This window comes from Xenopus tropicalis, chromosome 6 (genome assembly GCF_000004195.4).
Source record: "Xenopus tropicalis strain Nigerian chromosome 6, UCB_Xtro_10.0, whole genome shotgun sequence".
NCBI classification, from domain to species: domain Eukaryota; kingdom Metazoa; phylum Chordata; class Amphibia; order Anura; family Pipidae; genus Xenopus; species Xenopus tropicalis.
This window is the reverse complement of record NC_030682.2, coordinates 110,404,742-110,432,282: the sequence shown is the minus strand read 5'-3', so window position 1 is coordinate 110,432,282 and position 27,541 is coordinate 110,404,742. Positions and strand designations below refer to the sequence as shown.

Here is a 27,541-nt window from a genome sequence, read left to right as displayed (position 1 = left end):
TCTTGGTTTCTGTGGACATCCTTGCATCAAACTTGGGGGAGGGGGGGCATTGTTGATGAGTATCAATATTTTCAGCATATATGTATGGGCAGGGGGTTGAGCCCAGAGTATGGATTCAATTTTGATGCTGGCTGTAAATATCTAAATGTAGTGCTAACATGTCCAAGACCCCCTGGGGGCAATGGCCCGTAGACTGTTGCACCCAGCTGGTATTTTGTGGTAAATCACCAGCTAGGGCCGGAACTGGAATTACAAATTTAGTAGCAATGTAATTGCCCTCTACACTGACAGATTACCATTTATAAGGCCAGACCCGCCTACTCTCCACCCACTTCCCCTCCCCATGTGACACCCCCACTTGTTCTTCCGCCCCAAAGGCCGGTATAAGAGTAAAAAAAAAAAGTTAGCAACCCTATCTGTTGCCAGCCCTTTGGCACTGTGTTAGAATGCTGTACGCTAAAGTCTTGCCTGCGTCTGTATGGATGTGGGGAATATCCCACATCTTGAAAAAACTCCCAGTCTGTAGAAAAGTATCTTTTCCTGTTTACAGCAATGACTAAGCGTTAAGCAAATCAGCAGAAGTTACAGGGCCACATTCATGATACAAAATGATACTGTAATGTTTTAGCCTAAAGTATCAATGTATGTTGCTTTTATATTGACCTTTAGTAAACTCCCCCCTCATCTACAGAAATTGCTTGTATTGTTGGCATTAAAGTACCTGTACTGGATAGCTTGCTGCTGAACATGAGCCATCGATCCCCAAATCATTAGTCTGTGTCTAGGAGATTTCCCCCCTATTGGGTTCATTGTATGCAGGGTGAGCACCAGTAAGTGGCCATTGCACATCTGATGCTTCAGCTGTTATGTGACCTTGGCACTTACAGATCATATACATTAATATTACTGATGCAGTATACTTAGCATTGAAATGCTGGGCTGGCATAGACAGGTATGGCATACGTTATCCGGAAACCTGTTATCTAGAAAGCTCTGAATGATTGGAAGGCCATCTCCCATAGACCCCATTTCAATCATATAATTCAAATAGTTTTACATTTCCTTTTTTTTATGTAATAATAAAACAGTACCTGTACTTGATCCCAACAAAGATATAATTAATCCTTATTGGAGGCAAAACAATCCTACTGGGTTTATTTTTTTTTTTTTGTAGATTTAAGGTGTGGAGATCCAAATTATGGAAAGACCCCTCGTCCGAAAAACCCTCAAGGTCGCAAGCATTCTAGATAACCGGTCCTATAACTGTACTTCTGTGTAAAAACCATGAACTAACTGATCTTCTTACTGCAGTTATGCCTGTGCAATTCCATGTTTGTCCCTTTTGGGCTAGCAATGCCCCAGTAACATTAGGCTATGCACTTTTTAGGCTAATTACGATAATAATTATAACAGTAGGGCTATGAGAAGCAGTATGGAAGCCATACACCTAGTGAAAGATGGAGGCTAGGCTAATGTTACAGTTCTCTGCAGAAAGCTCCTAGTTGCCTAGGACAGTGAATTTTTCTAGCCTCCGTGGTGAAGGGTCAATAATGGTCAGTTTTTGCCACTCCTTTTAAAACCACACCCATATTACTACAAGCATTTTTAAGACCATACCCACATTAATTGAGGTAGCACACCAAAAAGACAAATGGCTGGTGCTCACTGCAGGGATATCACCCATCACTCAAAAGTGATGAAAAAAGTTCATTAAGTCATAATAAGCCACACCCTTAAATTCTCCTCCCCTGTGGATAGCACAGCAAACCTATTCCTATTAAAAAAAATGTCATTTGCAAAGTAATTTAGCACTTAGCAACCCCCAATACAGGGGCATTTTCAATCAAGAATGTATTGGACTGCTTTGAGCAGTTAAAAACATTCAGTTTTTTATAGGGTATTAATGCTTAGTACAGCTCAGCAGCAGCCCTGAACTCTAACACCCACTTAATTTCTTACACTCCTGTGCAAATCACATGTGGGAAGAATGGATTCATTTTCTGCACTGGAATAAAGCACTTACATGTAACACTCGAGTAATATTTTATGAAGAAGGGGGAAAAAGGAGTTGCCATTGCTAAAGTTCCATGCCCAATATTAAAGAATAGGAATTACCAGAGAAACACATTGGCCTATAAGTGACCTGAGAAACAGTAACTGAGCTATTTTCTGTGTTTTCTGACAAGAACATAATATTAGTAGGGAAGCATTTAATCCCAGATTAGACTGAAACCAAGCATTTTTTTTTTTTTTTTGCAGGATTTGAATTTGGCAGAAGCCTTAGTGGGGGGAAGCAAATTGAAACCCTAAGTAACATGTAACTTTACACCATGTGACAACTGAAGGTTACATTTATTTTCCACATGCTGTTTTTTTTGTTAGGGTTCTGGTAATTTGGACATGCAAATTGGGGTTTGGACTTGGTTCAGCTTGATCATTTGTGATGAATTAGTTATTATGCCAAATTAAAAATTCCCTACTCCCAAACTTGAGCCAGTAGTGGGTTTATATGGCCATTACATGTGGATACAGTATGAACAGAGATTCTTTGGCATACTATTCCTTATATCAAGTCTGTTCCTTGGGACCCGCAAAAGTACTGTTGCCTTGGAAAATGTCTAAAGACTCTGCTGAAAGAACTATGCCTATGCCAAAGTATCCCAAAAAGGCCAGGAGGAGCTCTGTGTTATGTAGCTGTTTATATACAGTGTACACGATGCACCTGTTTGTTTTGTTCGCCCAATGCCTTGGCTACATTGCCAGTGGCATCTGCAGGTTAGTGGCCACTCAGAGGCAAATGCACATGTAAAGTGGTTTTGGATCAATATCAGTAACAGGGCAGTGTACAGAGCACTCTGTTGCACAGGGTAGGACAGCTTGGCTGGAGGTCGGTTGTTTCTAAACATCCGATCATGCCCTAGATCAGTTTATCTGCCAATTTTGGATTCAATTGAATAATCTGAAATTAAGTGTATGGTAAAAATCACGCGCACAAAGCCTACCCTTCTGCTGGTGCTCCTCCAACTGTACCTTCAGGCTGTTGAGATACAGATTATGGAGAGCTCTATCAATTGGGAGGTTTTTGTTCTTCCTTCCACTCAAAGTTGTAGCCTACTGCAAGGGATTTCTAGACATTTTAAAGGTGTAGTTGACCTTTAAAAAAACTTTTTGTATGTTATAGAGTGGCCAGTTCTTAGCAACTTTTCACCTGGTCTTCATTTTTTTTATAGCTTTGAATTATTTGCCTTCTTCTAAAGCTTTCCAGCTTTCAAATGAAGGTCACTGGCCATGGCAGCCCAAAAACTATTGCTCTACAATTGTATTGTTATTTTTTACTTTTTATCTTTCTATTCATCATTCAAACCACTTCCTAGGTACTAGGTTAATTTAGACCTTGGCAACCTGAAATATTGGTGAAATACTAAACTGGAGAGCTGCTGAACAATAAGTTAATTCAATAATTCAAAAACCACAAAAAATAAAAAAATGAAGACCAATTGCAAATTGTCTCAGGATGTCACTATGTCATATTAAAAGTCCCACATCAAATGTAAAATAGTACATTCTGGAATTAAATTAAATTGATGCAACATCTTTATGGCATTTTACATTCTAATTAGAACTCTGTTTTGTCAGTGACTGTGTAACCACCATTACATACACTAGCCCAGATACAGATTGTATGGAATCTTGTGTGTAATATTAATAGAAAGGAGTATATTTGTATTGGCTCACTTTGCCTTTGCCCCAGTAAGGGAGGGGTAAAACATGTATTTCAGTTATTTATGAAATGTTATTTTCTTACATCTGTCAAAAACAATACAAGCAATTTCCATGTGTCATGTCAGAAATATAGAATGTTTCTTATAGTTGGACCTGGTTTCTGGACCAAACTGGCTGGAAGGATAGTTAAACCTGGGCTGGGCGGATGGTTAATTAGCACTAATTCTGTTTCACAAAAGAACGCAAAGAACCTTGGTAAAGGGAAATACAAATGTAAAAAGTCACCAATTGGATTGCATTGAATAATAACTTTTTTTCTTATCTGGTTAGGTTCTGTTGCATTACTGATTCTTCCATTTCAGAAACCTTCTTCCTGATTTAATTGTTACAGAGCAATTCTTTACTTGACTTTTGTATACATTAAATAATCTTTACTGCCAGCCAGTAGATAGGTGTTTTGGTCTTTTTTTTCCTCTATTGCAAAACAATTGGGGGACAGAGACAGAGGAGACACTATGGGCCCAAGCCATCACCTGCTTCTCCAGATTCACTAGAATTTAGATGAAAATCCTGTACAGTTATTAGGAGCAGATTTTTAAAACTTTTGTAATGATAATCTGTCGCTTCTTCATATTCTAGCACTATGTATGTGATGTGCAAAAATGACTTCACGCAATCTGTGCATATTTAAATATAGAACTCCTGAAGGGTTTGTATTTATGGTGTTATGAAATACAACCTATTGGACACTATCCCCCATAAATAATGAAAGCAGCTTAGTTTGCCCAGAAGCAGTAACTCATAGCAACCAATAACATGTATGCTTGTAAACAGTAGTCCCACTGGAGGAAAGGGCTATATAAATGATTATATTGCCCATATATATATAGGTAAAGGATCTATTATCCAGAATGCCTGGCACTGGTGTTTTTCTGGATAAGGTCTTTCCGTAATTTGGATCACCATTCAAGTCCACTAAAACCTCATTTAAACCCAGTGTGATTGTTTTGCCTCCAATAAGGATTCATTACATCTTAGTTGGGATCAAGTCCACGGCACTGCTTTTTTTTTTTAATAGAGAAAAATGGATTAAAAAAAAAAAAAAAAGAGGGAGATGGCCTTCCCGTAATTTAGAGCTTTCCGGATAACAGAACCCATAACCTGCATAGGTCATATGTGATAAAAGGCATAACAATCTTTCTGAGGTACTCAGAGTATTTTAAAGGGATATTGCCCTACAAATAGTGATTTCTTTAGTTGTAATAACTGTATTATTATTTGTTTGCCTGCTTCTGAGACATCATCATCTGCTCCTAATCCTTCTAGAAGAGCATTTCTTTGTTTTACCTTGGTTAGAGCACTAATCTTCCAACAATATGCTCAAGTGTTAATGACCAAAATTATTAGCAAAGTGATAGCCAAAACAAGAGGGGAGACATCTGGCTACACATTAGTGTTGGTACTTCCTTAACTTTGAAGCTCAAGGCACCCACCGCCCTTTAGCAGGGAAGATCTGTGCCTCTGTAGATGCCCCAGTAGCTCCCCGTCTTCTTTTCTGCTGATTCCCTGCACATGCTCTGTGCTGCTGTCACTCACCTAAACCTAGGGACTCACTCACAATATACTGGTTATACAGAATATAAATATCACAATATAAGGTTGATCTGTAAATAATACAGATTTATTACTCTATGGCAGCTCTGAAACTAGTGCAATTAGCATCAGAATATAATAATCAGCCCTGTAACATCAGCTTATATGACAGATAAACCTCATTTTCTGCTTGATAATTATGTGTTGACCCGTAAGCTTAGCTTCTCAGCAGAGTGCACTAAGCATGTGACAGGGCCGGATTTAAAGTTATGCCTCCCCTATGCCCCCAGCCACTCACACATTACTACTCTCAACTTCTCCCTCCTCCATTTGCATAGGGGGGAGGCTAAGAATGGGGTAGAGTTTAGTTCTCCTTTAAGTTCAGTATATAAAAGATAGATATATTAATTTTGGGGGGTTAATTCAACTTTAATGGTTTTCTGATGGTGTGATAATGTCACAAGGTGACATCAATAGGCCACATCCCCATTTTTGCGGCACCACAAAGCAGCATTAGTCCCCCACCGCTGGGTCTATGCTGCAGCTGGTTGACAGCTCTGCTACTTATAGATTTTCACAGTAAGAATTTGTTAAATAACCGGGAATTTTAAAAGATTCAAGATTAAATATGCCATCCGATTAACCCAAAATTACATGCCTGTCTGACCAATCCAATTTGGGAAAACTACCCAGAAGCACATTGTTGGAAAGATGAAACCATATATGTGTTTTCAAGGGTGCTGAGCTTGGTTATGCAAACCTAATTGGTTTACATGCCATTGGTGGCTAAAGGCCCTATCTGACCAATAGCATTGAGGAATTCCATAGCACCGGAGAACTTCTCAGTAGCGGAAATGTTTTGTAATACAGAATAGTTTATTAAAAATGATTGTATTATTTTAAAAATGTAACATTAGGTTTCGAGCTTAACAACTTGTGGAAAAGCCAAGGCAAAACGAAAGCAGAAATGATCATGGCTCACCTAAATGTGACCATTTTTGAGTAAAAATCAAAACTATTCAATTATAGGGGACTTGTCACACATAAAAAACTGTATAATAAAAGTAATTTGCAAATTAAACATGAAACCCAAATTACTTTTTTTCTAAATTTTATTTAAATATATTTATAAAAGGTATGGTCCTTTTCCATATCTGGTTGGATGGCATCTATACTTGAGTATGGTTTCAAGCAGGTAATAGGCTGTCAATGGGCATCAGAATCAACGCGATTCCTTAGTAGCAAGCTGGTGTTTTCCATTCTCTCTGCAGAGATAGGAAAGAAGTACATGCCATTGTTTGGAGACTTTCTTGTGGAGTATGTATATATATATATATATATATATATATATATATACACACATATATATATATACTTATTGTACAGCGCTGCGGAATATGTTGGCGCTTTATAAATTAAATAAATGTTAATAAATAATAAATATATATATATATATATGTATTCCAACCAAGCCGCACTCCTCGTTGATAAAACGTAGCTTTTATTGAAGCTTACAATAAGACCATCAAAGTACAATCAACTTCAATGCAAATGCTTGCTTGTCCATCAAAGTAACAGTCAGACCGCAACGTTTCGGGAATACCATATCCCTTTCTCAAGCGCATTACCATGACCGCTTAACGTTGTAAAGTGCATTTCCGTTACAGATTCCGTGCATGAAATACGTAAGTGGAGATGGCGTCATCGGTGCCCTGGAGATGGAATGCACAACCAGTGTGTCTCACCTGCACGGAAGCGAACACACCAAATCCGCATTATGTTATAATGATAATGTTTTGCTTTAAACCATAGTCATATAAGTATACAAACATCATTTCCATATAGCAAGAAAAGATCCAATGTAACAAAACACCTCAGAATAATGGTCAAAGGCACAAATCGTTCACATCCTCCCATTATTGAAACACTATACCAAATGTAAAACTACAATATACCTGGAGATATACTGTATATCCATATAGTATAAAAACAGATGTAGATCAAAATCCCTATTAAGTCCATATGGGGTCAAAGCTTTGAGACGATGAATCCATTCATTTTTTCAAGGACTTGGTCACCTCCTCTTTTTAATGGAGCAATATGCTGTATAATGCAAAATTTCAAGTCATCAGAAGTATGTCCCATCTCCAAACAATGTCTAGAGACCGGGAGAGTTTTATTGCCAGTATTAATGGTAGATCTGTGTTGTGAAAACCTATCTCTGACCTTTTGTGTAGTTTCACCAACATAAATAAGACCACATGGACACACCAACATGTACACCACAAAACTGGTATCACATGTGTTGTGTCCACGTATCCTGCATGATTTGCCCGTAAGGGGATTCAAAAACTCCGGACCTGTCATAACATAACGGCATTGAGAGCATCCCTTGCATTTGAACATTCCCTCCCTAGGTGGTCCCAGAAAAGTAAATTTTCTAGATACAGGGGGAACTTCAGCCCGTACCAATCTGCTACCAATGGTCCCTCCTCTACGAAATGACATCATGGGAGGATGTTGAAAAACCATAATAGAGGGATAAGATTCTCTTAACAAATGCCAATGTCTGTTTAAAACAGACTGTATTCGATCATTATGTGTATGATATTGAGAAACAAATGTAACCCGTTGTCTTTTATTTGTGGTACGATGCGAGCTAGAAGCTCTATGTTCCCACACCTTAAAAAGGCTATTTCGGAGAATTTGTGGGGGGGTAACCTCTATCTAAAAGTTTCTTATTCATCTTGCCTAGGTCCTCTTACTCAATCTCTGGATTATTAGCTATCCTACAAACCCGAGAGAATTGACTAGTAGGAATTGATTTCTTTACAGAAGTAGGGTGGAAACTATCAAACCTAAGTAACTGATTACGGTCAGTGGGTTTTGTATATATACGTGTCTGGAACATATTATCACATTTAGTAACTTCGACATCTAAGAATATAATCTTTTGGGTGTCCACTGTCATAGTGAATTTAATATCTTGATGGACACTATTAATCTGATCACGGAAGACGGACAAGGATTCCAGGTCACCCCGCCATAGGAGAAACACATCATCGATGTACCTCCACCATGCACAACAATGCGAGGTGAAGAGTACATTCGAATAAACGTGTTCATCCTCAAACCAACTCATGAATGAGTTGGCATAGGCAGGGGCGACTTTGGAACCCACGGCCGTCCCCCGTATCTGCAGAAAAAATTGGTCTCTAAATCTGAAAAATTTTTTGTAAAGAATGAAGCCTAGGACCTCCACAAAAAAATTATTTCCCACTTTCTACTAGAAGTTTCTTTACGGCAAAAATGCCCTCATGATGTGGAATTGAAGTGTAAAGACTAGTGACATCAAAAGTGACTAGCCACAATTCACCCTGTAGTTCACCCTATTTTGAAAGTTTCCATAAAAAATCATTAGTATCCCTAACATAGGATCTAGTTTTAGGACCTTATCCAAAACCTCGGCTGCTTTACTTGTAAGAGCACCCATGCCTGCTACAATGGGTCTACCAGGCGGATTAATGGGATCTTTATGAATCTTAGGTAAAACATATATCACAGATACTATTGGAAAGTCCGTCTGCATATATTGTAAAGTAGATAATGTAATAACCCCGGACTGTACTGCTTCCTGTAATAACAAATTAAGTTCACATTTAAATGATTCAGTAGGATCCCCCTTAAGCAAAATGTACACATCAGTATCACTCAATTGTCGCTCAATTTCTGCGATATATTTATCAGTGTCCAACACAAATATTGCACCCCCTTTATCAGAGGGCTTAATAGTTATGTTGGACATCGATTTCAATTCCATCAGAGCCGAAGTTTCAAGTTTAGACATATTATACTTGCCCTTAAATGAATAATACAAATTATGTATATGTATATATATATTATACTATACATACATACCGTATATACTCGAGTATAAGCCGATCCGAATATAAGCCGAGGTACCTAATTTTACCTAAGAAAACTGGAAAAACTTATTGACTCGAGTATAAGGCTAGGGTGTTTGTTTTTTTAACTGTCAGGCAAGTTTGGGAAGGCTAAGGAAGCTGCCATACTAAGTATCAAGTACTTGCCATCCTGCTGTGTGCACTTTGCTTATACCTATATAACATGGCTATAACAGTTAACTTATACCTTGTACATCAGCCTGCTGTAAAGTCCATAGGAGCTCTTCACATATGAGCTTCCTTAAAGGAACAGTAACACCAAAATATGAAAGGGTTTTAAAGTAATTGAAATATAACGTACTGTGACCCTGCACTGGTAAAACTGGGGTCATTGCTTCAGGAACACTACTATAGTTTATATAAATAGGCTGCTGTGTAGCCGTGGGGGCAGCCATTGAAGCTGGAAAAAAGGAGAAAAGGCACAGGTTACATAGCAGATAACAGATAAGACACCATTGTATTCTACAGGGTTTATCTGTTAGCTGCTATATAACCTGTGCCTTTTCTTCTTTTGAATGGCTGCCCCCATGGCTACACACCAGGGTTTATATAAACTCTAGTAATGTTTCTGAAGCAAACACAAAACTTTTACCAGTGCAGTGTATTTTTCCCCAAATTGCATAATCTGTTGAGCAAATTACATGTGTCGGTGTTTTCTTATGATGTTTTAACATATAAGAACTATATATAAGTATATGCCTGGACCATTGTTACTAAAGTACAATAACTTTTTTTATAGAAAGGTACCTCAGAGTAAATTGCTGTAGAGCTTTGCAAGCAGACTTCCCCCCAGCAACACCCACTTTCCTCCAGTGAGCTCCAAAGTCATGTATGACACTTCCCTCTATTAATGTTGTTTTGCCGTATTGACTCACGTATAGGTGCCCAGTTCCCCGTGCTCCTCATATTCTATTGAGCGAAGCCGTGCGCCCATCCGGCCGGGTAAGTCCGTCCACGGGGGAAGGGGGGGATGGTGCTACCGTATATACTCGAGTATAAGCCGAGTCTGTCTTTTTCAGCACATTTTGGGGGCTGAAAACTCTGCTTATACTCGAGTATATACGGTACATATACACACACACACACTCACTATCTCTCTTTCTCTCTCTCTCTCGATGAATGTGCTTATATATTCCAAGAAGAAACTTCAGCAGTCTTTATGTAGGAGTAAATTTGATTTCCTTGTTGGACTGAGTAAGCGAATATATTTTTTCCCCTCTGGAGGCTAAGTTAAGATTTGCTTTAATGGGGTGTTTGGTTTGCTTCCCTTTGGATCAATATAAATAGAGTCTGTGTAAGGTTATATTTGATGGACCAATGTCCTGAAAAAAAAAAAAAAGGTACAGAATCCACTATTAGGCAGTACTGTTGGCAGATTTTTGTAATAACGTTTCTTTAAGATAAAAATGTACTATATATTTCAAAAGAATAGCGGTTTGGCAGAACAGTAAATCAGTTTGAGTTTCTCTAGAAACAGGAAATTGCACAGTCTCTGAAACAAGAAACCCTCTGATCTCAGAAACGTAACACGGTACAAGCAGAGTCAAAACAAGGAAATAGAGAATTTACTTCTGATAAGCTCATCATAAATACTACTCCAACCATGTCCTATGGGCACCGCTGAACTATTGTGCAATAAGGTCCTCTCCTGGAACAATAAAGGATCTCCCACTCAGGGGAATCAAAATACTAGTTCCCCTTTGACAAAGTATTTAATGAATGTGATTAATGTACATTTTGTTACTTTCTAATCATGTTGAAATTCTAAAACAATAGCAGAGGAATTTCTATAGTATCTATGCTAGTGTATGATGGGCAAACAGCCTAGGACAACCAACACCTAAGGCCACACTACCAGTAGAAGTGAATTATCAATATAAATATAAAAAAAAAAAGAAGTGCAAACATGCAGCAGTAAAATAAATCGCAACTAGTCTTTCATTTTTTTTGGTTAAAGTTGTTTATATATTTAACAACACACTTCCTTAACCCAACATATTTTTTGGCTGCATCCAACAGACTGAGACAGTGACAGCCTTCCTCTGCTCTTATTGGCTAAATCCAATATGAGGCAGCAGTTTTACACCTTTTCCCTTGAGACACTATTTAGTGATGGGCTGTGTGCTCCCTCAGAGATCACCTGACAGGAAATAATGCAGCTCTAACTGTAACAGGAAGTAGTGTGGGAGTATAAGACAGAACTTTGCCTATTAATTGGTGTCGTCACATGTATGTGGGCCCTTGGTTTGTTTGTGTGCACTGCAAGTTGTACAATTCCAGGGGGCAGTCCTTAATACTTAAAATGGCAATTTAGGATTGTCCAGTGACACATACTACTAGAAAAGCATATTTTTATAAAAATGGTTTATTTAGATGAAGCAGAGTTTTACATATGAGCTGCTTCATGTAGTATATTTTTATAGAGACCTACATTGTTCTGGGGTATAGTTAGGGTTGCCAGGTAGTGACTTCACTGGGGTGTGGAAGAACAGCCCCTTCGGTGGCAAACCTAGGTATAGTTTTCCTTTAAAGAAGTAAACCTTATGTTTATGTAGTGAGTAATGCAATCATGAGTGGGCACAGGGAAAAAAGCTGCTGTGGCACCTGGCTCCTGCTTCTCTGCATTCACAGAAAGCTTCTCTGCCAGGCATGCCCAGAAGGCTCTCCTCTTTGACTATCCTGTAGTGGAAGAGATGAGGAGAGCTCAACAGGAAGAGGGAGTGGGGCTTCATGCTGTACTAGGAAGGAGAGGAAAGGAGCTGGAGATTTCAACTTATAGGGGCACATTTACTTAACAATTTTAAGAAAAAGTTCTAGATATTTTTGAGATTTAAGAATAGGTTTTTGCCAGTACTTGATTTTTTTTTTTCATATTGTTTCTCGAAAAATTTGGGTTAATCAGAATTTGTCCCTGACAAATTCGAGTTTTTTGAAAATCACACATAATTCGTGATTTATTTTTTGGTTTGGTTAACTCTTATTTTAAAAAAAAAAAAAAAATTTGGCAGGTTTCATCGGTCGAGTAGCATTGAGTCCTATGGAGGCTTAGAATAGTAGAGGAATAGAATAGGCTAGTGACAACTTGCTCTTGACACATTTTCAAGAAGTTAATCCCCCTCATTGTTTTTGTTTCACCCAGTTTCAAGGAGAAGTAATCCCCTAATTGTTTTCTGTTTCACCCAGTTTCAAGGAGAAGTAATCCCCTAATTGTTTTCTGTTTCACCCAGTTTCAAGGAGAAGTAATTCCCTCGTTGTTTTCTGTTTCACCCAGTTTCAAGGAGAAGTAATTCCCTCATTGTTTTCTGTTTCACCCAGTTTCAAAGAGGAGGTAATTCCCTCATTGTTTTCTGTTTCACCCAGTTTCAAGGAGAAGTAATTCCCTTGTTGTTTTGTTTCACCCAGTTTCAAAGAGGAGGTAATTCCCTCATTGTTTTCTGTTTCACCCAGTTTCAAGGAGAAGTAATTCCCTCATTGTTTTCTGTTTCACCCAGTTTTAAGGAGAAGTAATCCCCTTGTTTTGTATTTCACCCATTTTCAAGTGAAACTTCAACACATTATTATTTTCCAAGAATGAGTGCCAATGCTCCTAAAATGGCTGCTGGAGCAATTCCTGTTTGGGAGAAATAAAAAAGATTCATAGAAACGAACGTCCGTTTAAACTGAAATTTTTCGACAATTTTTTTTCGACAGTTTTAATACTTTCAGCTCAAAAAGTTCGAGATTTTCGAATGTAAACTCGAAATTTTAATACAAACGATTCCAGCACTATTGTGACATTTTATAAATACAACAAAGATCGAGTTTAATTCGAATTTATACCATGTCGAGTTTATACACGGCCAGAAAAAAAGTGTTTCAGTAAATGTGCCCCATAAAGTCAGAAACCAGATCAGACTGAATGTAGGGACTAAGGTATAAGGTATGTTATTCTGGGGGTAGTTGAGAGTAAAAAAAGGTTTACTTCTTCTTTAAGGACTATAAGAAAAAAAATAAAGGCTATTTGTGAAACTATGAATTCATTATTTTACCTTTTGCTATTTTCAGCCCATCAGTAGTTTCTAAAAAGGTGCTACTGATACAAATTTCAGGATCTGTCTTGCTTAAAGGTGTTCTCAGCCTAAATATACAATTTTTCATAATGAAAGCAAATATAATTCAAAGAAATGTTCCAATATACAAATTGTCAATGATTTTAATCTTATTTAAACATTTTATTACTATTGAAAGCAGCATCAGTCTGTTTTTTCCCTATACACCAGCGGTCCCCAAACTACGGCCCGCTGGCCGGATCCAGCCCCCCACAGCAATTTACCCAGCCCCCGCTGCGTCCTCCCACCTGGCAGTGGAGAGAGAGGACTCAGCGGGGAGCGGCGCAGGGGAGCTGAGATGAAGGACGGACCGGGGGAACTGGTACAGGTAGGACACGCCGGGGGGGGGGGGTGGGGAGGAGTTGTGAACAGTCTGGTTTGATGGTGGCGCCGGGATATGAAAGAGGATGTGGGCCCAAGGGCCCCTCAGACTTGTTATCTTCATTGTTATCCTTTATCCTAGTAAACAATACTTCCCCAGGCTCAGCTGGATAAAGATCATGAAATAACACAATACAGGGTTAGGATATACTTTACCAAAATACCTAAAAGATCTGATCTGTTAATGCTCCAAGAACTGTCTTCGACGAATGTTACAAGACTCACAGCACCAGCTATTCAAAGAATTACTCAACACTTTGCCCAAGAAATAATGGGGCAGTGCAAGGGATCATTATTTCTATACCAAGAAAAAAAAATATGGTGCTGCATTATATGTAAATAGAGAAATATTGGCATGTACTAGAGAAAATTGCAGTGTGTTTGGTTAAATATATTTCTTACAGCCCTTGTTGTGTTGAGGTTGCTTTCTCAACAATACCTTCTAAACTATCTCTCTTAGTTATGGGACTACCCATTAACCCATATTTTACTAGTCTAAGAAGCCAAGCAAAACAATACCATATAGGCAGATGTATACAGTACAGCCCTTGAATTATTGAAATTGGCTATTTAATCCATACCCATCACTGCCAACAACAGTGCCACTGCCTCATAGAATGACATTCTTGATACCATGCTTCCTACTTTGTGAAAGTAAAGTACTTTCTGAACAGTGTGCTGAAGGATGATAACTGTGTGCACAAAGTAAGGTCCATGCAGAAACTTGACCGGCCTGCTCAAAACCCTAACCTCAACCCAAATGAACAACCTTGGGATTCACTTGAACACCAAATTTGTACCAGGCCTTACCAAACTTTAGTTACCAACCTCTTCTGTATGCAGAATGCATTTGATACAGTACTGCACCAAAAGTTAATGATAAAATTAAGGAATATTGGCCTGGAACATAATATTTGTAATTGGATAGAGAACTGGCTGAAGGATAGATTACAAAGAGTGGTTGTAAATGGAACATTTTCTAATTGGACCAGTGTTGTTAGCGGAGTACCGCAGGGGTCAGTCCTTGGTCCTTTGCTTTTTAACTTGTTTATTAATGACCCACAGGTGGGCATAGACAGTACTATTTCTATTTTTGCTGATACTAAATTGTGCAAAACTACAAGTTCAGTGCAGGACACTGCCACTTTGCAGAGCGATTTGAAAAAATTGGAAAACTAGGCAGCAAAATGGAAAATGAGGTTCAAGGTTAAAAAGTTATGCACTTTAGTAGAAATAATATAAATGCAAGTTATACACTAAATAGTAGTGTGTTGGGGGTATCCTTATTTGAGCAGGATCTGGGATGTTGTCTAATTCCAGGCAGTGTCATTCTGTGGCTACTAAAGCAAATAAAGTGCTGTCTTGTATAAAAAAGGGCATTGACTCAAGGGATGAAAACATGAGTTTGCCTCTTTAGAGCTCACCTAGCTCTTCGAAATATGGATGTACGTTAAAAGTTACCTATGGGTCATGTTGACCATTTTTTGCTGATAGGGCTGCTTTTGTAAGTAATTGTTACTTGAAGTGCCTAAACCTGACTGTTTTGCCAACCTGACTGTCCCTTCTCAGCCTGTCAGTTACAGCTTCTAATGCTAAAGAGCTACTGCTGCACAAATATGGCCGCCCCCTCATAGAGGATTATGGGGGGTCAGATAGGTAATGTACAAACATTGATCAAATACTTTTAAGGCAAAATTATAAATAACATATAAGGACAATGTTATGATGTAAAAAAGGGTTAATTTCTAGTGTCAGTATCCCTTTAAGAAGGATATTAATGAGCTGGAGAGAGTGCAGAGACTGTAACTAAACTGGTAAAGGGGATGGAAGATTTAAGCTATGAGGTGAGACTGTCGAGGTTGGGGTTATTTTCTCTGCAAAAGGGGCGCTTGCGAGGGGACATGATTACTCTGTACAAGTACATTAGAGGGGATTATAGGCAGATGGGGGATATTCTTTTTCCCATAAAAACAATCAACGCACCAGAGGCCACCCCTAGATTAGAGGAATGGAACTTTCATTTGAAGCAGCGTAGGTGGGCTTTCACGGTGAGGACAGTGAGGTTGGGGAATGCCCTTCCTAGTGATGTTGTAATGGCAGATTCTGTTAATGCCTATAAGAGGGGCCTGGGTGAGTTCTTGAACAAGCAGAATTTTTTTATTGAAAACTCATTGTTTAAAAACCAACGTTTCGGTCCTCATTAGGACCTTTATCAAGGACCGAAACGTTGGTTTTTAAACAATGAGTTTTCAATAAAAAAAATTTTTTGAATTTTAAGGGTGTGCCGGCCATGGATTATTTCATGCTAAATACTCAGATTTTGGCTGTGCACCCCACAGAATACTAAAAGCCTTGGAGTGCAGACACCATCAGGACTGATATATATATATATATATATATATATATATATATATATATATATATATATATATATATATATATATATATTGATAATGGGTGAGTGCAGAGGATCTCTTGTTGTTGTTTCTATGTATTTTGTGGTCACAACCTCATTGCACCCCCGCCTAATGGTTTAAAATTTAGTGGTTGAGCACAACTTTCCCTTTTTTTGCTATAGCTTATACAGGAGCAGTGGCCAGCTCCTTGTTGTAGCTCCCACCCCTCCCAGCTGCAGTCAGGTGATCCCAGTGGAGCCAATAAATGGGCAACCATATGGGGGTTTTAACCTTGAAAGCAAGTAAGTTGCAGGTAAAACTTAGTCCCTTGGCTAAATGTATATTGAAGCAGTAGAATTCTTAATGAATCGCATAAGTCAGTGTAGGAACTGGTCAGAAGGGATGACTTTGACGCAGTTGGCCAGCTTGAAGTATATTGCAATATATGGACAAACAATCCCTGTTTTGCTTAAAGGGAAGGGCATTTCTTAGTAGCTTAAATGCACCGAATGTCTTAATGTTCTATATATTGATAATGGGTGAGTGCAGAGGATCTCTTGTTGTTGTTTACTTTTGGTCACTGATTGTATTTTCACTGATAAATAGACATTGATGCTATGCTAGTTTTGAATTTGATGCCAGCAACACGTTTTAAATTTGGGACAGGGGGCAATCTCCAACACACCAATTAATTGTACAGCACTGTGGAATATGTTGAGGTTTTCTAAATACACATTAATAATAACAAAAGACTGGGAAAGTTGTTTAATGCTAATAAGATCCTTCCATAGAGGCTTGGTCTATCAGAAGTAAAGATGAGGAGGGGTACAACACTCTTTGAGAAGAATTGTGTAGGCAAATACTGCAACAAATTTAAAGGAACAGTAACACCAAAAAATGAAAGTGTATAAAAGTAACTAAAATATAATGTGCTGCTGCCCTGCACTGGTAAAAGTTGTGTGTTTACTTTAGAAAGTCTACTATAATTTATATAAATAAGCTGCTATGGAGGCAGCCATTCAAAGGTGAAAAGGCACAGGCACATAGCAGATAACAGATAAAACACTATTGTATTCTACAGAACTTATCTGTTATCTGCTATGTAACCTGTGCCTTTTTTCCTTTTTTCCAGCTTGAATGGCTGCCCCCGTGGCTACACAGCAGCTTATTATATAAATTATAGTAGTGTTACTGTAGCAAACACACCAGTTTTACCAGTGCAGGGCAACAGTGCATTATATTTTTATTACTTTAAAGCTCTTTCATTTTTTGGTGTTACTGTTCCTTTAAGGATAATGTCCCTCAATGTAAAAAATAATTAGGGGGTTTCATCATCTACAGTACATAATACTTTTAAAAGTTTCAGAGAATCCAGAGACATCTCTGTTTGTAAGGGAGGAGGCCAAAAGCCAATACTGGATGCCCGCGATCCTTAGGCAGCACTGCATTAAAAGACATGATTCTGTAATGTAAATCATTGCTTGGGCTCAGGAATACTTCTGAAAATCTGTAGCTACAGTTTGTCATGTTAAAACTCTTCCATGCAAAGATAATGCTTATTTTAGCAACACAATGCCAAGCCACATTCTGGACCTATTACAACAGCATGGCTCTGTGGTAAGAGAGTCTGGGTGCTAAAATCGCTTGTAGCCCAGACTGGTCACCCACTGAAAACAACTGTTTTTTTTAAGAAGGTAAAAATATGACAAAAGAGACCCCAAACAGCTGAGCAGCTGAAATCCTATATCAGGCACGGAACATCATTTCACTTTCAAAATGCCCGAAACTGGTCTCCTCAGTACCCAAACAGTTACAGAAAAAGTGTCACGGCCAGCTTTTTAAAACATCCAATTCAAAACAAGCACATATTTTTCAGAAAACAATAAAATTCCTGTTTCTTATTTGTTGTCTTTGTACCACTTGCAAATAAATATAGCGTTTAAATGATTTGCAAATCATTCTGTTTTTATTTATAATTGTACATAGCATCCCAACTTTTTTTGAAACGTGGTTGTGTTTGGGGTGCAGTTGATCCAAGGCCTGCTCACCCATAGGACAATTGTAAAAGGTAAGAATTATTACTTTTAATAATAAGGACACTTATGTTTTTTTTTCTGATAAATTATGAACAATGCTCAACACGAATGTACCAAGGATTCTGCCAGAGGGGCTGCTGTAAGATGCCACAGACAGTCACTATTTTGTGGGCTGGTGTGGTCTGTTTCAACCTCTGTGTACTTGAAATGCCAGGGCCTTCTTTGAATCTCAATCTGGGCCAGGAAGGAGCAAACACTTATCCATCCACTGAACAGAGTAAAACAACAGACACGGAATTCTGCTGTGGCAGTCTCCTTATTGTAATTTTATAACCTTAAAATAATTTTAGAGACAAGCAAAAGCTGTAGGGAGTCCTATTTTACCCATCTCCTATAATTATTTTTAAATTCTCTGTTTCTTTGTGGACATGTACAGACAACTGATTAAACCTACCATGCAAACCCCCCAAAAAGACAGGGTAAATAATATAGTATTAGTTGGACTTATATAAATATGTGGCAAAATTACCAATAGAGAAATGGCCACATATTCTGACTTTCATTTCACAGGTGCAAAGTTTGCTCCAGCTCTATTAACACATAGCTTTTAATAAGCAGGTAGCATGTATTGGTCTGTCATTTGAAAGCAAGAAACTGATTAGTTCCCTAGGTTATTAAGCCTGTGGCAAATTTTGCACCTGCTGTTAATTTGTCCATAAGATCTTAGCCATTTAGGCTGTCCCTAAATACAGTACAACCAGCTTTATCAAAATAAGTGGAAAAATGTAGCGTGCAAATGCAGTTTGTGCCATATATTTACCATACATACAAGAAGTAAGCAATATACAGACATTTACAAATACAAAACAGGCCACAGTTGCTATGTAGTGGGTTTAATTAAAACAAAATGCTGCAAACAAAAGAGCTTTCTTTGAATCATACTCCCTGAAACATTATCTGGGATAGTGCAACAATACTTAGAGAGTCTTGGCGAATCCACGTAACGTAATTTCACTTGAGGAGAGCACGATATAGTGATAATGAATGTTTACTTTCCCTTTCTTGTTCCATGCAGAATATTAAATCCCTGAGACTAACGCGAGTTATCCTCGGAACAAGTAAAGATTTTGACAGGCCAAAAATTGTGGATCCGGATGGAATTGTCTCCTAGAAACAAAGAAAGTGTATGAAAAGTCAGCATTAAAGATGCATTTAATTTTCAGGAACATTTATTACAAGCATATTTAGTACATATGATTAGGGACTTTGCTAGTGGCTGCAGAGAAAATCAGCAAAAGTATGATGCAGTGGGAAGAGTACAGACAATAATACGGAGATTAGACACAATACATACTGACAACTGCATTGATGACCTGAATGCAGGTATGGGACATGTTATCTAGAATATTAGGGACCTGTGGTTTTCCAGATAAGGGGTCCTTCCCCAATTTGGATCACCATACCTACAAAAAATAATTTAAACTTTACTTAAACCCAACAGAATTATTTTGTCTTCAATAAGGGTTATTGATATCTTAGTTGGGTACTCTTTTATTATTACAGAGAAAAACAATCATTTTTAAAAATATGAATTAGGTCTATGGCTTTTCCATAATTCAAAGCTTTCTGGACAACAGGTTTCTGCATAATGGATCTCTGTATGTTATTATTATTATGATTGTTATTATAATTATTAATAATAATAATGTATAATGAAAATTATACCCAAATAAACACAAACCTTGACACACAATTGAATAAATAATAAAAATAAAAGGACAATAGAAATATACTACAAGATTTGTAAAATCTGCACATATACACGCTAAAGCCAATGTATATGTATATATAAAAGTATTATATAATATTACAGTATTACAATATATTATATATCAACATCTACACAGTTATGCTGTATTTTTATTTAAAATGACACATTCTCATGGTAGGAAAACACGTTTCTTACAAAACACATTAGTTAATAGCAGGGCTGGAATTAGGGGTAGGCAGAAGAGACACCTTCTCAGAGGGTGGGGAGGGGGGCGCTGGACAGATATCGCTTCCTCCTACCCCAACTCCACGCTCTTGCCTCCCGCCGTCCTTGACATGGTGTTATAGTATTTTTTTTTTTTTTTTTATAGTTTTTGAATTATTCGCCTTCTTTTGCCTCTTTAGAGCTTTCAAACAGGGGTCAGTGACCCCAGCAGCCAAAATACTATTGCTCTGCCAGGCTAAAATGTTATCACTGTGGTTAATTTGTATTGCTTATCTGTCTATTTAGGCCTCTCCTGTTCAACTGCTGCTAAACTGCCAAACAAGGGCGCTGCTGAACAAACAGATAATTCAAAAACCACAAAAAATAAAAATGAATCAATATCAGACAATATCATTGTCTTTATCATAGAGTTAATTTAATGGTGAACTACCCCTTTAAAAAGCGTGAATTTCCACTATTCCTATTACAGGGATGAGACCTGGGGTTTTCCGGATAAGGCATCTTTTTGTTATTTGGATCTCCATAACTTAAGTCTGTTAAAAATCATTTGAGAATTGAATAAACCCGATAGGATTGTTTTGCCTCCAATAGGGATTAATTATATCTTAGTTGGGATCAAGTACAAGGTACTGTTTTATTATTATAGAGAAAAAGGAAATCATTTTTAAAAATTAGAATTATTTGCTTAAAATGGAGTCTATGGTAGATAGCCTTCCCATAATTCGGAACTTTCTGGATAACAGGTTTACGGATAAGGGATCCCATACCTGTACTGCCACTTGATTTAAAGGTGCACTGTCCAACTAAGTATTTTCATATTTAAAAAATGAGATCTTTATGTACTGGGACATTTTCCAGTACAGCTTAGTTCTCTATAATTGCTTGTACTTCAACGCATAGTTTTGGAATTGCAGCTGGAGGCATGTAACCCGCACCGCAACTCTTCCCTGACATGTTCTGGCACAAACTTTGACCCTGACTTCCACATGGGAGAATCCTTTTCTATACAAGAATGTCTGTATTTAATTGGGTAAAGAACAAGATTGTGCAATGTTTTAAGCCTGCCAGGACCTTTGATACCTTGAATCAGCTAACTTTTAAACTACCAGTATTTATAATATGTAATGTGAATAGGTTTCTGAAAATACTTTATTTTTAAACAGTATTTGTAGCTACCAAGTTTGCTAAAAAAAACCCCCAAAAAGGTAACAACCAGTCCCTTATACAGTATATAGCTACAAGTATGTAGAAAGCTGTCTGTCCAACATCTCAATCCAAAACCAATGAGTAATAACATGTAGTTTGCTGCTAAAACAGCCTTAACCCAGGTAGGATTTGCTTCCATTCATACTTGAGTTCTGCGGATGTAATGAAGCAAGTGATCAAACCTGGGTCACAGTTTGCAATTAAAAGCATCCAACGGGTGTTCAGGCAGGGGTTCTAGGGTTCACAGGCCAGTGAAGTTCTTCCACTCCCATCTCAGCAAACCAATTCAGCAATGACCTTACTTTGAACATGGGTTCTATTATCCTGCTGAAACAGGAAGGGGCCTCTGTGTTGACAATAATCTGTGACTTAAAATCCAAAACTAGAACAGTGTCCGCATACTTGTGTCCATATAGTGCACCATTAACAGTGTATTTTCTCAGATGACCATGTTCAGTGTCATTGGTGGTACTTGTATCGTTTGTAAAAAAAAGCACCAGAAGGTTTATGGTATATTCTGCCTTCTATAGCAACACAAACTTATGTCAGCCCTCAGAGTACAAGGGAAAAGCTTATATACTGGTGGGGGGTGGCACCACCCAGTGTAGTGCTACTGTTTGGGGGAAAAAATGAAACCTGTTGTTGAATCTTAAATGCTGCCATCTTACCCTGAGGGGTGGTGTTGTCCATAGCAACTAATCAGAAATTATATTTGAACGGTCACCTACAGGTTAGAAAACAAAAGCAAAGATCTGATTGGTTGCTATGAGCAACATCACTGATGATGTTTGTCTCCAATGTTAATAAATACACCCCACCCTGTTTCTGTACAATCATATGAATTTTGTAGTCAGAGCCTTATTGCACTCATTGGTTAAAAATGTAGTGGTGAGCACACCTTTCCATTGTTTGCTATAGTGTCTGTACATTTATGGAAGAATCAGTTGCCTGGTCAGTTTTTGCTCTATGGGTGGTATTCGGCATTATCATTTCAGAGCCAGTGTCTCACAAGACAAAGAATGGCACGCTAACATTCACTATATTGGTATTTGAAGGGGGGTGATTCAAAAACAATAGTGAAAGAGATAAGAAAGGCCATGCTGAGGAAACACAAACTAGTACATGTAAAATATTTAACTGCATGAAAATAAATGGTTTATAATAAAACAGGGCAATTCATTATGTTACAAACAGAATATGGAGCTAAGTAACAGATGCTACATTTAAATGATAATTCTGCTGTAATATTTACTGATGCATAAAAATACAACACATAGCAGACTGCCATAAATAATGAGCAATATGACCCATGATTTTAAAAAGGCAACTGCAAACTACAACAATCAAAATATTTGCCAATTTAACAAACAGCAGGAGCAGGCCAATTTACTAACAGCCAGGGATATGGAAGAATTTGTATGAAATCAGGGCAAAACACTTTACCCTACTGGTTTAAGTGCAGTGCAGTTAGACTACAGGTGAAAGAGGCAAAGTGCATGGGTGCCCCATAGGAGCCAATGGCAGGAGGTTGGGCATTTAGGAGCGGAGCATGAGTGCTGCGGATGAAATGATAGCAATGCAGCACAGCTGCCAGCAGCGGGTTGAAAAGAAGGTCAAATCTGCAGGAAGCAGCCGAAAGCCTAAGGCAAAATTCTAAATGAAACACCCCCCAGGGGAGCTGCAGTGAGCGATGTCCTTCAAACTTCTCAATTAGAGAAAGGTGAAAATATTGTCACATACTAATGGCTGGCATTTTACAGAACAGAAAGTATTTATGCATGAGGCAAGGAAAAACTCACATTATCTGATTTAAAGAAAAATTCTATGTTATATGCACCCCTGCAGCACTGTACAGCAATAAGAACTGTACCGTATATATATAATACAGGGGTGCTTACTGGGTTGAATGGAAAAGATTACATTTTGGTTATTTTCTTATCTTTAAGCCTCGGTAGAAACTCTGTGTAAATGATGGGACGTACAGAAGGTTAAGGCCTTGTAATGAAGAAAATCCCAAATCCGTATCTCACTGACAGTATATATTCCTAGCATAAAGTTATTATCAAAGGATTCATTGCTTTAAAGAGCCAATCATTTATTATGAAAGGTGATCATTTGAGCCCCATACACTCAGGGCCACCATGAGGAAACAAGAGGGCCCCATACTACTTAGTTAACAGGACTTGTCCAATTATTATAAACTTGTCACCTGGATCCCTGCCATAGGGCCCTGCTAACAAGTAGAATGGGGCCTCAATGAAAAAGAAATTGGCCACTGCACACAAGCAATCCCCCTACCTGTTCAGGCCACACCACATTATGCCCCTACCCACAACCCACCAAACCTCACCCACTCAGCAAGCCCCAACTATTTTGTGATCCACTAATTGGCCTTTTGCATAACTTGGGACCCCTGACTGCAGCACCTCCTGATGGTGGCTCTGCATGCACTGGCTAGCGTGAAGCCTGTTTGGTTAAGAACATCTGCAGCTACATGTCTATTGCTGACAGGCAGTAAAATACAAAAATATAGCTTACTTAATACCTCATGAGTACACTAAGCATACACAGGTATGTGGTAATACCATCACAAATCAATAAAAATCAATGTAGATGAATGCTGCATTACCTCAGTGTCATCTTCAACCTAATGGGAACCAACTAATAAAGGAAAGTACTCCATCTCCAAGTAGGTTCCATAAAGAAGCAACACTGTATTGAAGAAATATTACTGATGCATGTGTAGCTCTCTACAGTATAACATGCACATTGGTTATTTATTTTGTTCCCAGAGTCCTATAATTATCTACTACATGATGGCACCTTGTTTTCACAGCCACAGAGCTGCAGGGCAGGAGAGATATTTCTGTGCCTGTGTGATTTGAGAGACTCAAAGTTCATCCCTCATTTGACGTGGCATTTTCCCTTGATTTCAAACTGGTGTACCTTTTCAAATATAGGATTGTGTGAGCCGGTAACAGTGGAATTGTTTGAAGCAAGATATTTTTTTGCCCACGTTCCTTTCTTAATCCCTAATGTACAGCAGCGCACAGCAAGGATTCATTCCACCTGGGCACATGAGGATAACTACTATCCAGCTGGCTGAGGGTTTAGAGAGAAAAGAATGTAACACAGAGCAGCAGTGATGAGGGCTGACAATTTCCCACAGAAAACCTTGGAAAAGGTATTTTACCCTAGAGAAATAGTGTGACCCATTGGAAATGTAATCATTTTTACTGGAAACCCCATTAGGGGGTAAGGACTAGTGAAGGACTTGAACTTGTGTTAGAGCCCAAAAAGGTTAAGGGTCTTGTTTGATACGGTTTCTACAAATAAAACTGTCAAAACACTGTCTGGTGCAGCTCCATGTATTTTACTTCAGGCAGGTTATATTATTTATATTTTATGCAATATGTTTTCCCATATCACTCTATTGTAATAACCAAATGTATTACCCGTTATGCTACATAACAAAGTATCCACAAACAATACATACATCCCATCCATTATGAAGGCACAGTGAATCCAATGGTCTCTTCTTCCTTGGCCCAATTGCAGCTAAAGCAGTAAGGTTGGCTTCCCGATACTGTATTTGTTCTAACTCCATCTGCTGCAGCTGAGAACAGATAAAAGGATATTTTAAGACAATTAAGGTAAAACACTACTTTGCTTACCCAAAATCTATTTATGTAATCCCCTTGGTATTTGTGGTATAAAGCTGGCCAAACACTGTTCCATACAGTAACATCTTCAAAACCAAGAGATCGTCTTTCATTTAGTTGATAAATTCACAGATCCAATCTTGCAATAAGAGCTCAGAAAGGTTTATCGACTGATGACCATTTAAACTGGCTAAACAATAACCTGATCAATTATGGAAGGGTTTTCTTCCAACAGTCTGTTCTGTCTGGGCCATTACAATTACTAGCCCAACTTGGAAAAAATTACCTATGTGAATAAAGAAATTATTATTAAAAAATAATTATGAAATTCATAGGACTAAGTTCCTAAGAAGTTCCTTTTGTCTATAGTTACTGGGTTTATACCTTCATGGTAATTAACTCCTTAAAATATACCCCAGAAATAGGAGGTCCAACAACAGTTGTACTGAACCTTAATGGGAACAGGTTTCCACCCGAAGATGAAGCACTTGAGTCTCTACACTGGAGGATAATTTAGCCAATGTACAAACCCAGATACACACCACCCCAAAAAAAACCCTGGCTAAAGATTCTGTATATACAGAATAGATAGTAGAATACTGTATTTTTTTTTTAAAATTAGAAGACTAATAGGGACTCCAAATGCAAGATAAATAAATGAGGGTTTGAATAGAAATATCCACAAAGAAAATATCAATAACTTAAATTTAAGCCTAAAAGTCAATCACTTTTTTTGTTGCTGGGCCAGAGACTCCAACAACTAGGCCAGGAAGAGGCAGAATTGACAGGCACCCCCTGTGATTGTAATCACGTACCCTATACCATGGATTGGTGCTCCTGTTAGCAGAAAACCACACCGGCCCAGGGTATCTGTGACCAAGTGATCCTTGCAAACAATAACATGTTCACTTTTAAATAGGTGACTGGTAAATGCTACCTGCCAATTGGTTACTCTAGGTGATTTGACATGTAGCAAACTTTTCATATTTTATTACATAGCCCACCTATGCTTTCTAAAAATCTCTCCATTCTACAACAAAGCAATATTGAATTTACCAGTAGCAGCTTTAGACAAATTAAGAATGTACCAGTGCATTATACTCCTCTAAATATAGAAGGATTATGCTTTAAAAAAGTTGTGTTTTATATTTATTGAAAAATTTCCCTAAACCCTACTAGTCCTGCCCATCTGTTTCACTTCCTGCTGGCTGAATTCTTTGGATGTGCAGGGGAGCCAGTGGCACTCAGCACACTGAACTGTAGGATGGGAACCAATCAGCAGCTAGGCCTACCTGTTAGGGAACTGCAGCCTGCCTTTGCTTAGTGGCCTTCAGGCCTGTGATTGGCTATCCCCCTCCTACTGTGAAAACTTGGACAGAGACCAAGCAGTGTAAGTGGTTTTTCATGATGGCAGTGACGTTGTGGAATGCCCTTCCTAGTAATGGCAGATTCTCTTTAAGAGGGGCCTGCATGAGTTCTTGAACAAGCATAGTATCCAAGGCTATTGTGATACTAATATCTACAGTTAGTACTGATGTTGGTATCAATGATTTATGTATGTGAGTATATAGATAGGTCAGTATAGGTTTGTGTGTGCTGGGTAACTATGTAACCTGATAGGATAAATAGGGAGCTCCAATAAAGGTGCATTTTTTTCAGACAGTATTAATATTTTGAGCAAAGTAAAACCAGCACCATATAATATTCATAACTGCCTACAAGATAAAGGTTTTTTTCATTTATGCAATATGTTTCCTGTAATGTTTATCTATAATGTTTCCTCTGAATGCATTCTGCCTTGCAGCACTGGAGTCCTGAATTAGATGCCAACCTGGGCACTATCTGTGACTTGTGGGTTTCCCTTACACATGCTAAAAACATACAGTTTAATAAGCTCCGGAGGAAACTAAGCCTAATATGTTGTGTAAATATAAGGGGAGCCCTCGATAGTTTGTTGCAGTTGGGCAGAGACTGATGTGAATAATTAAATGTGTTGGATAATAATGCTAAAAGTGGCAGATGGAAATTTTTCAAGGGGAAAGTTCAGTCCACAGTTCACAAGGTAAAGCAGTGTGACAGTGCCCCAAGTAGCACAAAAACAAAAAGGGGTGGCACTCTAAAAATCCAAGAGATAGGCCATTTAAAAAGAAAAAATCTTTATTATACACTCATCTCAAAGTCTTTCTGACACTTAATCAAAGGCTTAATTGTACATACAACAGCAACAGTATTTAAAAGACAAAACACCAATAGAAAACTGGATAATGGGAAAGGGAGGAGAAAAACAAAACCCAGTGAATAATTTAAAGGAACAGCCCTCATATATAAAGGGCATGAACCAATGTCAAAAACGGGAAACCAATGGACCCTAAAGAGACAGATGTATACCTCGAAATATTAATATTAATAAATAGCATCTGTCACTGAACTGCCTTTAAAGAGGATTTACCTCAATTCCACTTGTACAGGCTGGGGTTTGCCCCATGCTTAAATGC

At 38.2% G+C, this 27,541-nt stretch overlaps 1 protein-coding gene across 1 annotated transcript in view; it reads right to left on the bottom strand.

Moving 5' to 3' along the window:
- Positions 1 to 18,971: 18,971 nt before the first annotated feature.
- The window catches only part of taf4b (TATA-box binding protein associated factor 4b), a 53,941-nt gene continuing 45,371 nt past the window's right edge, over positions 18,972 to 27,541 (bottom strand). The window contains exons 14-15 of the mRNA XM_002940927.5: positions 24,881 to 25,000; positions 18,972 to 19,349 (exon numbers count right to left, since the gene is read on the bottom strand). Of these exons, the coding sequence (XP_002940973.3) occupies positions 19,194 to 19,349; positions 24,881 to 25,000 (276 nt within the window). The 3' untranslated portion in view covers positions 18,972 to 19,193. The remainder of the gene's footprint in view (positions 19,350 to 24,880; positions 25,001 to 27,541) is intronic.